Raw genomic sequence first — 14,177 nt, 5'->3', positions numbered from 1 at the left:
CAAGCGGGTTCTTTACCACTAGTGCCACCTGGGAAGCCCCCTTCACAGCTCATATCAGCTAATAATTCCAGGGGAAGAGAGAGAGGGACTTTTCCAGCAGATTCAACCAATCCCTGGTTTGAGTCTGTTGACCTGACTTTGGGCACAGCCCTAAACCAGGCACATGACCAGGGAGACAGAATAACCAGATTAGCCTGGCCTTGGCTGTCCAAGCCTCAGTCATGTGCCCACCCTTGAGGGGCCACCAGTGTGATTTCCACCCACACCATGTATGCTGAGAGTGAGGAGAGATGGTTTCCCAAAGGAAAACCTAGGAGATGTAACTAGAAAGTGAATAGGGGCTGCCCTGGTGGTCCAGTGGTTAAGACCCCGAGCTTCCACAGCAGGGGGCATGGGTTTGATACCTGGTCAGGGAGCTAAGATCCTGCATGCCCCGTGGTGCAGTCAAAAAAAAGGAAAGAAAGAAAAAATGACAAAAACAGCAGATGTCCACTATGTTCCCCTGGACATGGCTTTGGGGCAAGTGGCTTCAGCTTTCAGAGCTTCCGTTTCCTCCTCTGTAAAATGGGGATAATGATCCCAGGGCATAGCATTCTTGCAGACACCCACAAAAAGCACCTTAAATGGTCATTGAAGTGGCCCAAAACCTGGGCTCCAGTAACCTATAACGTTCGCCTGTCACTCATAGATGGTCCCTGCGGTAAGATGCGGCCCTTGGCCGGGGGAAGGGCAGAACAGATGGAGTAAGTCAGGTGTGTGGAAGTGCTCTGTGAACTCCGCGTGGTGCCCCCGACACAGCATGTTCACAGCCTTATCGTTAAGCCATTCCAAGTTATTGTTCTTCTCCGATGGGACTTGACACCTGCAAAGTTGGGTCCTTGACATCTGCCGGCCCTGAAACCAACCCAACACTCTCAGCTGCTCGTGAATGCAGCTCAGCCTCTGGCGCTCGCTAAATCAACCCTTTTTAGGAGAATTCCAATCTTCTGGCCTCAGAGGAGTACGTGATCCCTGAAATATAGACTCTGTCGAGCTCCTTTAAGCATAACTGATTCTAGGCCTTTCTTTCCAATTCCATTTTTTTCCCCCCAGAGAGAATTAATAATACAGCCATTGATAAAATTCTACAAATTTTCTCTGGGGCCAGCATTAGGGATAAAGATGATAAGGATAACAATGATGGCAGTGGGACTTGGCTTTCACGTCACGTCCGAATTCCTTAGACCATTTGCCGTACTTAACTCGAGCCTCCTCGGCATCTGTCACTCAAGGCAAACCCAACTTCTGACCGATCCATGGGCCTTTCAGGCTTTTTCAGACTCCCAAACCTCAGCTCCTGCTCCTCCTGCTGTGTGGAATGCCTTTCTCTTGTTGTCCAGTGAGCCTTTTAACTTTCTTTTTTTTAAATATCTGTGTGTGTGTTGTGTGTGTTAGTCACTCAGTTGTGCCCGACTCTTTGTGACCCCATGGACTGCACCCCCAAGGCTCCTCTTGTCCATGGGATTTTCCAGCTAAGGGTACTGCATTTCATTCTCCAGGGCATCTTCCCGACCCAGGGATTGAACCTAGGTCTCCTGCACTGCAGGCAGATTCTTTACCAACTGAGCTACGAGGGAAAATATTTAATATTTATTTTTATTTGTTAATATTTATTTGGCTGCTCCAGGTCTTAGTTGTGGCACGCAGGATCTTCCATCTTCGTTGCAGCGTGTGGGCTCTTCAATTTCGACATGTGGGATCTAGTTCCCTGACCAGGGATCGAATCCAGGATCCCTGCATTGAGAGCATAGAGTCTAAGCCACTGGACCAGCGGGGAAGTCCCCAGACTATTTGAAAAGTGAAAGTGAAGTTGCTCAGTTGTGTCTGACTCTTTGCGACCCCATGGACTGTAGCCCACCAGGCTCCTCTGTCCATGGGATTTTCCAGGCAAGAATACTGGAGTGCCATTCCTTCTCCAGGGGATCTTCCCAACCCAGGGATTGAACCCAGGTCTCCCAAACTGCAGGCAGATGCTTTAACCTCTGAGCTACCAGGGGAGGCCCAGACCATTTAGTTTTCAAATCTCAGCTCAAAGGTCTCCGTATTTATTCGTTTATTGAGAGCCTGTTGTGTGCCAGGCACTGTCCTAGGGGCTTAGAATACACAAAGCGATCAAAACAGACACAGTCTCTGCCTTCATGGAGTTTACATTCTAGTGCAGGGGGGATGGCCCAGTAATAAGAGGCATGATGAATAGGATCAGGCAGAGTTTATATTAGTGAGGGTTTGGGAGTGTGTGTGTGTGTGTGTGTGTGTGTGTATACATGGCTTGCAATTTTTAAAAATATTTATTTTTTCCTGCATCGGGGTTTGGGTGATCTTTGTTGTGGCTCACAGAGTCTTTAGTTGCGATACCCGGGCTCAGTCCTTGTGGCATGTGGAATGTTAGTTCCCCAACCAGAGACTGAACCCACATTCCCTGGATTGGAAGCTCGGCTTTTTAATCACTGGACCACCAGGAAAGTCCCTGGAATTTTAAATAGGATGCCTGGGAAGGATGTCGCCAAGAAGGTAAGATCTGAGACCAGCCTTGAAGGAGATGAGGAATCTGGATATTTGCCCGGGGGAAGGATGGTGAGTCAAAGGCCCTGGGTGGGTGGGCACAGGCTGGGTGTTTCGGGTACTGGAGTGATGAGGTGGTCAGAGACGTGGGTGGAGGCCCAGTGGGCGGGGCCTGGTGGCCACTGGGAAGCCCTGCAGAGTCCAAGGCAGAGAAGTGAAATGATTCGGTTTCCCTTTCATCAGGACTCCTGGTCTGTCGCAGGGAGAATGGACGGCAGCGGGAGGGCAGGAGCAGGAGGACAGTGAGGAGTCCTGAACTGGCGCGGTAGCAAGGAGGTGGGGAGACGTGGTCAGATTAGGGAATACGTGGTATTTTTCACATGATGCTGATGGATTGGACTGGAGTGGGAAAGTGAGGGAGTGAGTGAGGCTTTCAGGATGACTCCCAAGGATTTGAGCCTGGCCGTGCCCTCAGGAGCCTTCCCAGTCCCCTCCTTCAGATCCCTGGCATCACATTTGATACACTTTTGTTATAATCCCTTGGGGCTTCCCTGGTAACTCAGCTGGTAAAGAATCTGCCTGCAGTGCTGGAGACTGCTGTTCAATTTCTGGGTCGGGAAGAAACCCTGGAGGAGGGCATGGCAACTCCAGGATTATCGTCTGGAGAATCCCATGGACAGAGCAGCTCGGCGCGTTACAGTCCACAGGGTCGCACAGAGTCAGACATGACTGATTATGCACAGCACAGCATAGTTGATCGTCTCCTTTCTTTGGCCTCAAATGCCCTTGGGAATCTGATGAAAGTGACGGACTCTCTTCCCAGAAAAATACCCTTATGCATTCAATTGAATGGGTGTCCCCAGACCCCACTGCAGGCCTTTCCCTAAATTATAGACCCCTGGCCAGTGTGTTGCTTGACTGAGCACACGACAGCAGGGGCTGCCGTTCACATCCCTCAGAACCAGAATGCAGGGCAGAGTTGTGAGGATCAGCTCCTGACTGCAGGTTGGGTACAGTCCACAGACAAGCTGGGATCTGGCTGCCCACTGGGTTGAAGTTTTTGTTAAATCCTCATTGCATGGGTAACAGCCACACAGTAAACACTTGATCAACATTTGCTAAAAGATGATGGTGATAAACTTGGTACTTTACACGCTTGTCCTATGTTTGCAGGATGTCTGATGTGTGTGCGTGCTCAGTCATGTCTGATTCCTTGCCAACTCATAGGCTGCAGCCAGCCAGGGTCCTCTGTCCATGGGATTTTCCAGGCAAGAATACTGGAGTGGGTTGCCATTTCCTACTCCAGGGGGAAGGCTTAAATATTAATTCTCACTCACTCACTCTCACACTCCACATTCTATAGCCTGAGAAATAAAGCCTTAGCAAAGTGAAATATGCCGTGCCAGGAAGAGAGGTGTCTGGCATCTGACCAGGGCGAGAGTTAACTGGTGGGCACTGGTCATCCTCAGCGGTTACCATCACGGAGCTGGACCATGTGGAAGCTGAGACTGGGGGCGAGGGCTCTAGGCTTCCCACATGATGGTTGGTTCCCCCACTTCCTCACGGTTCTACACTCCAGAAATTTATAATCCAGCTAGGGAATCAGTACTAAGGAGAAAGAAAAGGATCCTTAATGACTTCCACTTTTCCCCTGGTTAATTCTTAGAGTAGACCTGCAAGGTAGACCTTATTAACATCCCCTCTTTACAGACAAGGAAACAGAGGCTCAGAGAAGGTAAGTAGCAGAGTTCAGGGCTCCCCTCCAGGTCTCCAAATCCCCAGATATTGAGTGAGCAATAGATATAGTTAAAGGCTTACAACGTAGCACTTAATTATATATGATTTCACCCTGTATTGTATGTAACTTAATACTAATTGCGGGGTTTCAAACTGAGCTGAAGTGAGAGGGGGTGAGAATGGCAGAGGAAGCCTTCATGGAGACTTGGGGAGCTGAGCTGGGCCTTGGAGAGGATCTCAGGGGAGCTGGGAGGGGAAGGGAATTGAATAATTAGGGCATCAGACAGCAGTGAGCTGGGTGGGGTGGGGCGGGGCTAAGATAGTACTATTTCAATAATGGAACTCCGTAAATGGAATTCTAACTAACATTCATTGAGAACTACCCAAGTGCCAGATTCCGCGCTGTGGCCTTTTTACTGTTATTGCATCCAACTCACCTTCCATCCTATGTCGTTGTTGCTGTTGTTTAGTCACTAATTCGTGTCTGTGACCCCGTGGACTGTAGTCCACCAGGCTCCCTGTCCATGGGATTTCCCAGGCAAGCATATTGGAGTGGGTAGCCATTCCCTTCTCCAGTGGATCTTCCCAGATCAGGATGGAACCTGTGTCTCCTACATTGGCAGGTGGATTTTTTTTTTTTTTTAAATCACTGAGTCACCAGGGAAGCCTATGAGGGAAAGACAGATCCAACCAGACAGGTGCTGTTGTCACCCCCATTTGACAGAAGCAAGTAGCACTGTTGTGACTTGAAGCCGTGTCTCCCAGGTTGTGCTAGTGGTAAAGAACCCACCTGCCAACGCAGGAGGCGTAAGAGATGTGGGTTTGATCCCTGGATCAGGAAAATCTCCTGGAGAGGGGAATGGCAACCCCCTCTAGTATTCTTGCCTAGGAAATCCCACGGACAGAGGAGCCTGGCAGGCTACAGTCCATAAAGTTGCAAAAAGTTGGACTCAAGTTAGTGACTGAGCATGCAACCACACTGGACTCCAAAGCTCACATTCTTCACAGCTCAAGTTCAATGCTGACCTGTTTAGAGGTGGGCATATTGTGAATAATGAGGAGTAAACAGGGCTGGTCCAGTGCCTCGCTGGCAAAGTGTGGCCCACGGGCATTGCCTGGGAGCTTGTTACAGGTGTCAGCTTGGGCCCCTGAATCAGAACCCCGCTTTCCACACAGTCCTAGTTTATTTGTGCATGCATCAGCATTTGAGAAATATGGGGTTGATGAGAAGTTTTGCTGGCTCTGTGCCTGAGCTCTTCAAATCTTTCCAATGACATCTCCCTCCTGGCAGAGGCGAATGAATGTATTCCCGGAGGTGAAAACCCAGGGCAGCCCACCCCAAGCTGAGATCTCTTTGAAGTCTCATATTTCATCTAAAAATGTCATTGAATATTTCATCCCGTACCATAATATATCAGTGGCCATTTTAATATCTCAAAATAGTTAGGTAAATTACCGTGGAGTAGGATCCGGGTTTCCAGAAGGCGCATGGGATGGGTTTCCTTGTATTTTAAATGGGGTGGTAATAACCACTTCAAGGGTTGCCGCGAAGATCAAAGCAGAATCATGTATATGGAAATGCTGCGTCAACTGTCCGCCTCGTATACACGTTGTTCTGAAAAAGGAACTGAGAATCCTCTCCAGACCCCATATCCCGCAACCTACCAGCTCTCCTGAGGTCACGGTGCTTTCCTCACAGTCAAGATGAGGCAGAACTCAGTCCAGGGAGGACCAAGGAATGTCTGTGGGCTTCTCAGGAAGCCAGGGACATAGGAATAGGAACACCTATTGCTAGTTTGTTTAAATTTCTTATGATTTCATAGTATCATCCTTTCTTATTATTCCTCACTTCCTGATTGGCTAGATTAGCTAGCTGGAAAAACCTCAGGAAAACTTGGAGGCTTCAGAGACTCAGGGTAAAAGAAAAGATGGGAATCCAGCATCCTGTCCCTAGGTGGCTCAGAGAGAGGGGAGCATGGGAGGAAAAGTGGGGGGCGACAGGGAAAGAAGGAAGCAGGTGGCCACAACCTAGGGTCCTTCCTGCAGGAAAAGGGGTGAGAGGGGAGCTAGGGTGTCAGCGCTGGACTAGCAGGGCCCCTCTGGCCTCCCCACCCCGGGGACCCGTTTCCTTGGAATCGGAAGGAGACAGGAAGGCAGAGGGAGAAAGGCACAGATGGCTGAGATGGACACAGACAGCGACCATCCACGTCCAAGGCCAAGGAAGAGGGGCAGCCAGAGAAGGTGTGGGGGGAGGGGGTGGAGGAGCCTCATTCGGAACCTCAGAAGCTAGAGGGGGAGAACTTGGGGAACAGACGGGTGGGAACAGCTCCCCATGGCCCCGGATCAATGGAAAAGGATGAAGTCGGAAAGAGCTATCATATTTGCTTAAGGAGGTTATGGGTCACCCTTGGGAAGAGTTCTGGTAGATTAATGGGGTGCAAGGCAGATTTTGAGAAGCTAAGAAGAGAATGATGGAAATTCTTTTTTTTTTCTTCTCCCGATGATAATTGTTAGGATTTTCACACAAATTGTGTTTCTATTACAAGCGTCTCACTTGCCATTTAACACTTAATCTGTCTGACTTGTGACTAGAAGCCAACACTGTCTCTTTAGTTAAGAAGTTAAGTTAGTTAAGCATAGAAGGTGGCAAAGCACTGTTTACAGTATGACCCTACTTTCGTTTAAAAGAATGTGTGTGTGTTTATAAATGTAGATATATGTATATTATAAGCAAAGAAAAGCATCTAGTGGAATATGTGTCGAATCATAATGGAGGTTTTACTGGTATTATGTACATCACTTTATTCATTTGTTTTTGGCTGTGCTGGGTCTTCGTCGCTGCTTGTGGGATTTCTCTAGTTCCCTCGAATGGGGGCTACTCTTGGCTAGGGTGTGCGGGCTCCTCCCTGCGGTGGCTTCTCTTGTTTCGGAGCACAGGCTCTAGGTTTACGGGCTTCAGTAGTTGTGATACACGGGCTTAGTTACACCTGGACATGTGAACTCTTCCCAGACCAGGGATTGAACCCGTGTCCCCTGAATTGCCAGGCAGATTCTTATCCACCTCACCACCAGGGAGGTCCGTATGTCACTTTTAATACTTATAGTTTATTATACACTTACTGCCCCCTCCCCCACAGGGCTGTAAAAGTCTTTAATAGGGGTTATCTCTAATCATCAGGCCACGGTATACCACTTAGAATTCTATTGGCTGCAAATGACAGAAACTCAGTTGAAACAAAATAACGTTAGGGTCATAACTAAGTTGTCCAGCCGCTTCTTCAGGCATGGGTGGATCCAGGGGCTCAAATTCTGTCATTAGGACTCTCCATCTTTGCATCACTGGGATCTGCTGTCTTCTTCCTTGCCTTTGTTCTCAGGCATTTCCAAGCCTGCGACTCGTTACCTTAGCACCCAAGTGGAAAGAGAGTAGCTTTTCCCCAGGAGTATCAGTAAAGTCCTTGGGCTGACTTTCAAGGGTCAGGCTCAGGCTGAGGCTCATCCCCTGACCAGTGGATCCTTGCGGCCAGGGGAAGTACTGTGTTGATGGGCGAGACCAAGGTCAAGGTCATATGACCTGAGCGGAGATCAAAGGAACTTTCAAGGGCATCTAAGGAAGCCAGCGAACTGGGAAAAGGGACTGAATGGTTCCCCCAAAGAAATCCAGAGTTCCGTGACCAGAAGGGGAAGCAGAAAACCACAAACGTCTGCTTCAAAGGGACCTTCACTCTCTGCATCCTATATTTTTGTAATGACCGAGTTGTTTATAATAAGCATGCATTTCTCTCACAGTGGCAAGAAAACAAAGATGAGATTTCTCTCTCAAACAACTGATCTGGGTTCCATCTGGTTAGGGCAATAGAGATCACCAAATCACGAGCATGGAGAAAACAGTAAAGCCCAAATCTTCTCAGAGTCCTTGATTTTATTAGGGAATGGGAGGAATGAACAGTGAGGCTGGGGAATCAAATCACCCTTCTCCTTTTCGTAGACTGTTGGTTGCGTATGTTCGAGACCCACTGGGCCATCAGACAGTCTCTGGGGCTCTGGGTCGCCCCGGTGATGCGCCCAGGGAGCCGGGCCTTTGTCAAGGTCAGCCTCTGCCTCCCGGCCTCCCGTGGGGCGTGTGCTGTACCTGGGCCTCAGCAAACGCTCCCCTGCATTCCGACATCACACCGCTCTGTTTCTTCATTTCAGGGTTACGCTAAGGACATGGTGACAGACTTTGATGAGAAGCACGATGAGTATTTAATATTGCTCCAGCAGAGGAACCGGTAAGATGCAGCCGCCCGACAGCAGCCCTTGATATTAACCAAATCAAAAGCCTATTTAGAGTTATTAACAGCGTGCAGGCTCGGTTTCACATCGGAACAGGCTGCAGTCGCCCTCCACGCGGAGGCTTGGAATAATATCTGCCATCCCAGTTCCTATTTCTCCATTCACTGATTTAATCGCATCTTTCGATTGAACTGTAGCAAACCGTCAGACGTGTGGGGCCGCTTCTCGTCTCCGTGCCTCCTTTCTGGGAGGAGCTGGGTTTGTTAAGAAAAGCTAGAATTTGGCAGGGCCCGTGTGTGAATAACCTAGCCTGTGATCTCACAGGCTTTGAAGGTCCCCGGAAATCTGAGCCTGTAATCATGCCTTGTTATGTAAAGGGGGAGTCCTTTTACACTTGTGTTTGAAGTTGGTCAATGTCGTTTAAAGCTGTCAGTCCTGATTTGACTCTGCAGTGCCGGTTCTCATAAAAAACCTGCAGCCCGATGCCATGTGTACTGAGGTCAAAGCTTGTGGTCTGGTTGGAGAGTATTATAATGTTCTCCGGGCCTTTGCAAGGCTGCGCAAGTTCACTTGCAGTTCATTATGGTTTGTCTTCAGGCCCTGGAACCTTGGGGAAAGCTGGGTTTGCAAACTTAGATGCTAGGAGGGGTCAGGCAGTGAGTGAAGCTAGCTCGGTGGGGATAGTGGGCGCCTGGAACTCTCACGGGCCCAGGGGTTCATATCCTCCAAGGAGACACTGAAAATCTGGACTTGTGTGGTGAAATATCCTGAGTTTTAAAATGTTCGTGTGTACATGCTAAGAACCTTCAGTTGTGTCCAGCTCTTTGCGACCCTGTGGACTGTAGACTGCCAGCCTCCTCTGTCCATAGGATTCTCCAGGCAAGAAAAATGGAGTGGGTTGCCATGGCCCTCTCCAGGGGATCTTCCTGACCCAGGGTTCGAACGTGCATCTCTTGGGCCTCTTGCATTGGCAGGCAGGTTCTTTACCCCTATCACCACCTGGAAAGCACCCCCAAGATGTTGGTAATGAATTCAAATCAAAGCCCCAAACAGACAGAAAGATACTACAGCTCCACACCCCCCAGATCTGCAGGAGTGGGAAGGACAGGGAACTTATTTGGGACTTTGTGCTTTGGGGCTGTGCTTGGGGTCTTGTAGGCAAGAGAGTCTGGGGGTTCTTATTCTGAATATGAATTCAGCCCTTCTCTGATGGGCTGGATTCCAGGTGCTTGTCAGCTGGGGCCCTGGAGGCGTGTTGCACCGGGAAAGCTTTTAATGTACAGGATTGCCCCAGGTGTTGTAGGAGTTTAGCATCCCTGCCTACCTGTCCTCTTACTAAATTTCACTAAGACCTCCAGTGTCTATGACAACGAGACCTGCCCTCATTCCAGATGCCTGCATGCAAGGCAGTCCTGCCCCCAATAGAGCACCTTTGAATAGATAAACTCTCCAAGACCAGCCAGAAATACATCCCATGTGCCCAGCTGCTCTGTGCTCGTCTCCCTCCGTCCCAGGGGCAACCTCAAACCCAGGCTTGCGCTGATTATACCAATGTGCGTTTTTATCATCATTAATGCTAGGGAACAGAATGTTTTTATTCAGTTTCTGGCAGGCTGGATGGTGCCACCAAACACCTGGGCGATCATTGAATCGTATACACGTGACTTTTCTGGGAGGAGAGTATCATAGTTCCTCGTGAGCAAATTGCTTCTCATTAATTGAGGGATCAATACGTGTGTGATCAAAGAGGCACCGGCCAATAGCATAGCTGGGAAGAGCCAGAGAGGAGGTCGCAGCACAAAGGCAATTAAAAAAATGTCCAAATGGAGCTGCCATAAAATTTGGGAGATGTGTTTGTCACTGAGAGGGAGCTGGCCTGATGACAGGGAATTAGAAGGTAAAGCTAGAAACGCCTCCAAATGGAGACATATGCAGAGTGGGAGTGCTCCGGAGCTGGCATCAGATCGAGCCTGAAAAGGCACCTTTGCTGAAGTGCCAGCTGTGTGGCAGGCAGCTCTCCCCCATCCTCTCGTTTTATCCACACACTGCCCGATAAGGCAGTTATTTCACCCATTTTACAGATGAGGAAGTGGAGACCAGGACAGCAAGCATTTGCCCAGTGTCATGCAGCCAGGAAATGGTGGAGCTGGGCCCTACATTTTTTTTTTTTCAGCCATGCCACGCAGCAGGTGGGATTGAATCTGCGCCTCCTGTGGTGGAAATACAGAGTCCTAACCACCGGATCATCAACAAATTCTCCGTACTTTCTTATTTATGTTTTGTTTGACGCTATCATGAGTAATCCAGAGGAGAGAAATCTGCCAGGGTCGCCAGTGGCTCTAAGTTCACTATGGAGGGTTTTTATAGGTATAAACTGAAATTGAGTTGGAAATCTACTTATGACTGGGTAGAGTGGGAAGGAGGTTCAAGATGGAGGGTACATATACACGTGTATATAGATCTATCCACACAGATATATACACGTAGAGCCGATTCACTTTGCTCTACAGGAGAAACTCATACAACATTGTTAAGCAATTATACACCAATTAGAAAAACGACTGGATTGAAAACCAGCCTCTGAGCCTTTTTAAAACTCTTTTTTTCTACGTGGACTGTTTTTAAAGTCTTTACTGAATTTGTTACAACGCTGCTTCTGTTTTTTGTTTTGGTTTTGTGGCCACAAGGCATGTGGGATATTAACTCCTCGACCAGCGATCAAACCCTCAGCCCCTACACTGGAAGGTGAAGTCGTGACCACTGGACCACCAGGGAAATCCCAGCCTCTGAACTTCATATTGAGCACAGAGGGAGGTGAAAACCCAGTCTGTGTACTGGGTTGCCTGGGACCCAAGAAGCGGGTGTATAGTCACTGGGCTGAGTTCTTAGAGACCTGTCCGGAACACAGCTACCCACAAAATGCTGATCGGGTCTTTCTTTTGTTCTTTCGGCAGGATTCCACTGAGTACCTTCTCAGTACCTGCCACTAGTACGAAGGAGAACATTGCAATGAGGGGGACACAGGCAGTCTTAGTCAGTGCTCTTCTGCTCGAAGGGACAGGAGCCCAGAGTAAATGACTTTAAACAGTGAAACTGATTGCCCTGTGAAATAAACAGATCCAGGATGATAGGCGGGCTTCAAGCATAGTTGGATCCAGGTACTCAAAGTGGGTCACTGAAATCAGTCACTCTCCATCTCTCAGTTCTGTTTTCTCACCTTGGAACCATCTCACAAAGGTACCTCCCTCACAGAGGCCAAGGCAGTCCCTGGAAACCCACTGACATTCTACCTCTAGAGGAAGAAAACACATCTTTCTTAATTGTTTCAGCAGAAGTGCTGAGGCCCATCCTCACTCAAAAGTCCTGAGTTTCCATCCATGAGCCAACCGCCGCCCTGTGCCTGGTGGGGTGGCAGAGTCTGCCTGGCCCCTCCTGGGCCACCCCATGAAGCTGGGCAAGGGTGTGAGTCTCACTCAAACCATGTGGAGTAAGAGGAGGAAGGGGGCGGTTCTCGAGGGGAATCTGAGCTGTGTTTGGAAGACAGGGGCGAGTGACTGGACAAATGAAAAGGACAGGTGTCTGCCACACAGCCCTGGCCTTCAAGGAACTCCCCCCAGCAGGGGCAGGTGAGCACAAGGCTACCCGGGACTGGGCCAGAAGGGGCAGAGAGTGATCATGAGCTCCAGGAGAGGACCAGGGAGGGTGGGGGAGATGCGGCAGCTCTTGTTGACCCGCGCACAACCCTCGCCCAGAGGATGCTTAGTGATTCTGCTCACTCGGCGGCCTCATGAAAGATGTAATCATGCCTAACAGGACCCACGAAAAAGCAGCCCGAATCATCAAAGGGCTGAGACAGGAGGAACAGTTAAGAGCTAACAGCCAAGCGGGGCTGGAATATACACTCAAGAGGGCGGCAGGTCTAAGATCTAAGAATCCAGCAATGGTATTGTTTTTTTTTTTTTTTTTTTGAAAAAAAGGTTGCTTGAGGGAAACTTACAGGAAAATGTACCCAATTGAGAGATGAACCCACTGCCTCATGAGATTTAGGCAGAGGAAGAAAGGGGAGAACCAGCTCCGAGGGGGTCTTGCACAGACCAGTCTCTGAGCTGGAGCTTCATCTGGCATCCCCTTCCATCCTCATGAGCTTAGGCATCCTGGGTCTCATTTCACAGAAGAGGAGACAGGCCCCAGAGGTGTAGGGACCTGCCCATGAAAGCTGGGAAACGGCAGAGCCTCCAGCACAGAGCTCAGTCCTCTGCACCATGCCACCTCCGCCCACAGGGATGGGGGCTGGTGACCTCCTAGAGGGCAAACGCTGGAGCTGGTGAGCCACTAGGTCCCAGGAGGAATGGCAAGCTCCTTGCACCACTGTCCTCTGCCTCTCCATCCTTCAAGGCTTCATTCAAATGCCACTGTCTCCAAAAAGCCCTGCCTGGGAGCCACTGCGTCTCCTCGGAACTCTGCTTGTGCGGAGCTCTGTGGCGTGATGCCTGGTGAGGAGACAAGAAGCGGCAGGATGACGTGGCAGGGAGATGAGCTCTGGAGCCTCATGGACCAGAATTTAAATCCCAGCCGCTTCCTCAATTGTCTGACCTTGGACAAGTACATCTATAAAACAGGCCAATGCCAGGATCTTAATTCCTGGGCCAGTGAAGGATTGAGCAGGACAAAGCGTTTGAGGGTCTGCAGTAAGCCCACCCATCCAAGTATGCGTTCTCCGTCACCATCGTCATCTTTTTGGTGATAAATATGTCTTCTTGACAGTGAGCTGAGGGACTTCTCTGGGTGTCCCAGTGGCTGGGACTCCGCACTCCCAATGCAGGGGGCCTGGGTTCGATCCCTGGTTCGGGAACTAGATTCCACATGCCACAACTAAGACCTGGCACAGCCAAATTAAAAAAAAAAAATCCAGATAATCCTTGAATGCCTGACACTTGGAGAGCCCCTCGGTTGACCCTGGGGTTTCCTGAGGTCCAAAGGAGGCATGTGGCCAGCCCACAGTCACACAGCAGCCAAGGCTATAGACCACGACAGTTGTTATAAGCCTGGTCACGAGCAGACCTGTGAGCAACGCGCCCCCTGCCCTTGGAGCTCAGCTAAGTCCTCTCCTCACCTGAACCCCTGCTTGTGCCCTGACCACCCATGTCAAGCATCTCGCGTCCCCGGTCACAGTCCCTTGTGCCTCCCTGTGCACTAACTCAGTGTTTCCACTTCGTCTTCTGTACAAAAGAGCTCTCTGTACAAGTGCCCCCGAAGGTCATCACGAGATGAGCAGAAACGATGCCCGTGACATGGTTAGATGCCCGGGGTCTGTATTAGAATGCACGTCCATGCCTTCTCTCTCCTGCTAGACCTTGAGTTCCAGAAACAGGTTCTCAGGGTATTCCTCACCTTTGCTTGCCCTCAGTGCAGACCCCACACCTGGGGTGGGGGGCATGAGGGGAGAATAAACAGGCACACAGATACTAAACCGCAGTGTGAGGCAGGGAGACTCGTGATAGGAAACCTACAGAATCTCTAAGGCAGTGGTCCCCAATCCATTTTGGCACCTGGGACTGGTTCCGTGGAAGATGATTTTTCCGTGGGCCGGGTGAGGGGGATGGTCTCAGGGTGGTGCAAACACA

General features: G+C 49.8%; 1 protein-coding gene across 1 annotated transcript in view; it reads left to right on the top strand.

The window, feature by feature from the left end:
• The first annotated feature begins 8,280 nt into the window (after positions 1-8,280).
• Positions 8,281-14,177, top strand: part of KATNIP (katanin interacting protein) — a 171,414-nt gene continuing 165,517 nt past the window's right edge. Inside the window, exons 1-2 of the mRNA XM_068968387.1 lie at positions 8,281-8,367; positions 8,473-8,549. Of these exons, the coding sequence (XP_068824488.1) occupies positions 8,281-8,367; positions 8,473-8,549 (164 nt within the window). The remainder of the gene's footprint in view (positions 8,368-8,472; positions 8,550-14,177) is intronic.

This window comes from Capricornis sumatraensis, chromosome 3 (assembly GCF_032405125.1).
Source record: "Capricornis sumatraensis isolate serow.1 chromosome 3, serow.2, whole genome shotgun sequence".
Lineage (NCBI taxonomy): Eukaryota > Metazoa > Chordata > Mammalia > Artiodactyla > Bovidae > Capricornis > Capricornis sumatraensis.
The sequence above is the reverse complement of the archived record's forward strand: the minus strand, read 5'-3'. Positions and strand labels throughout refer to the sequence as shown.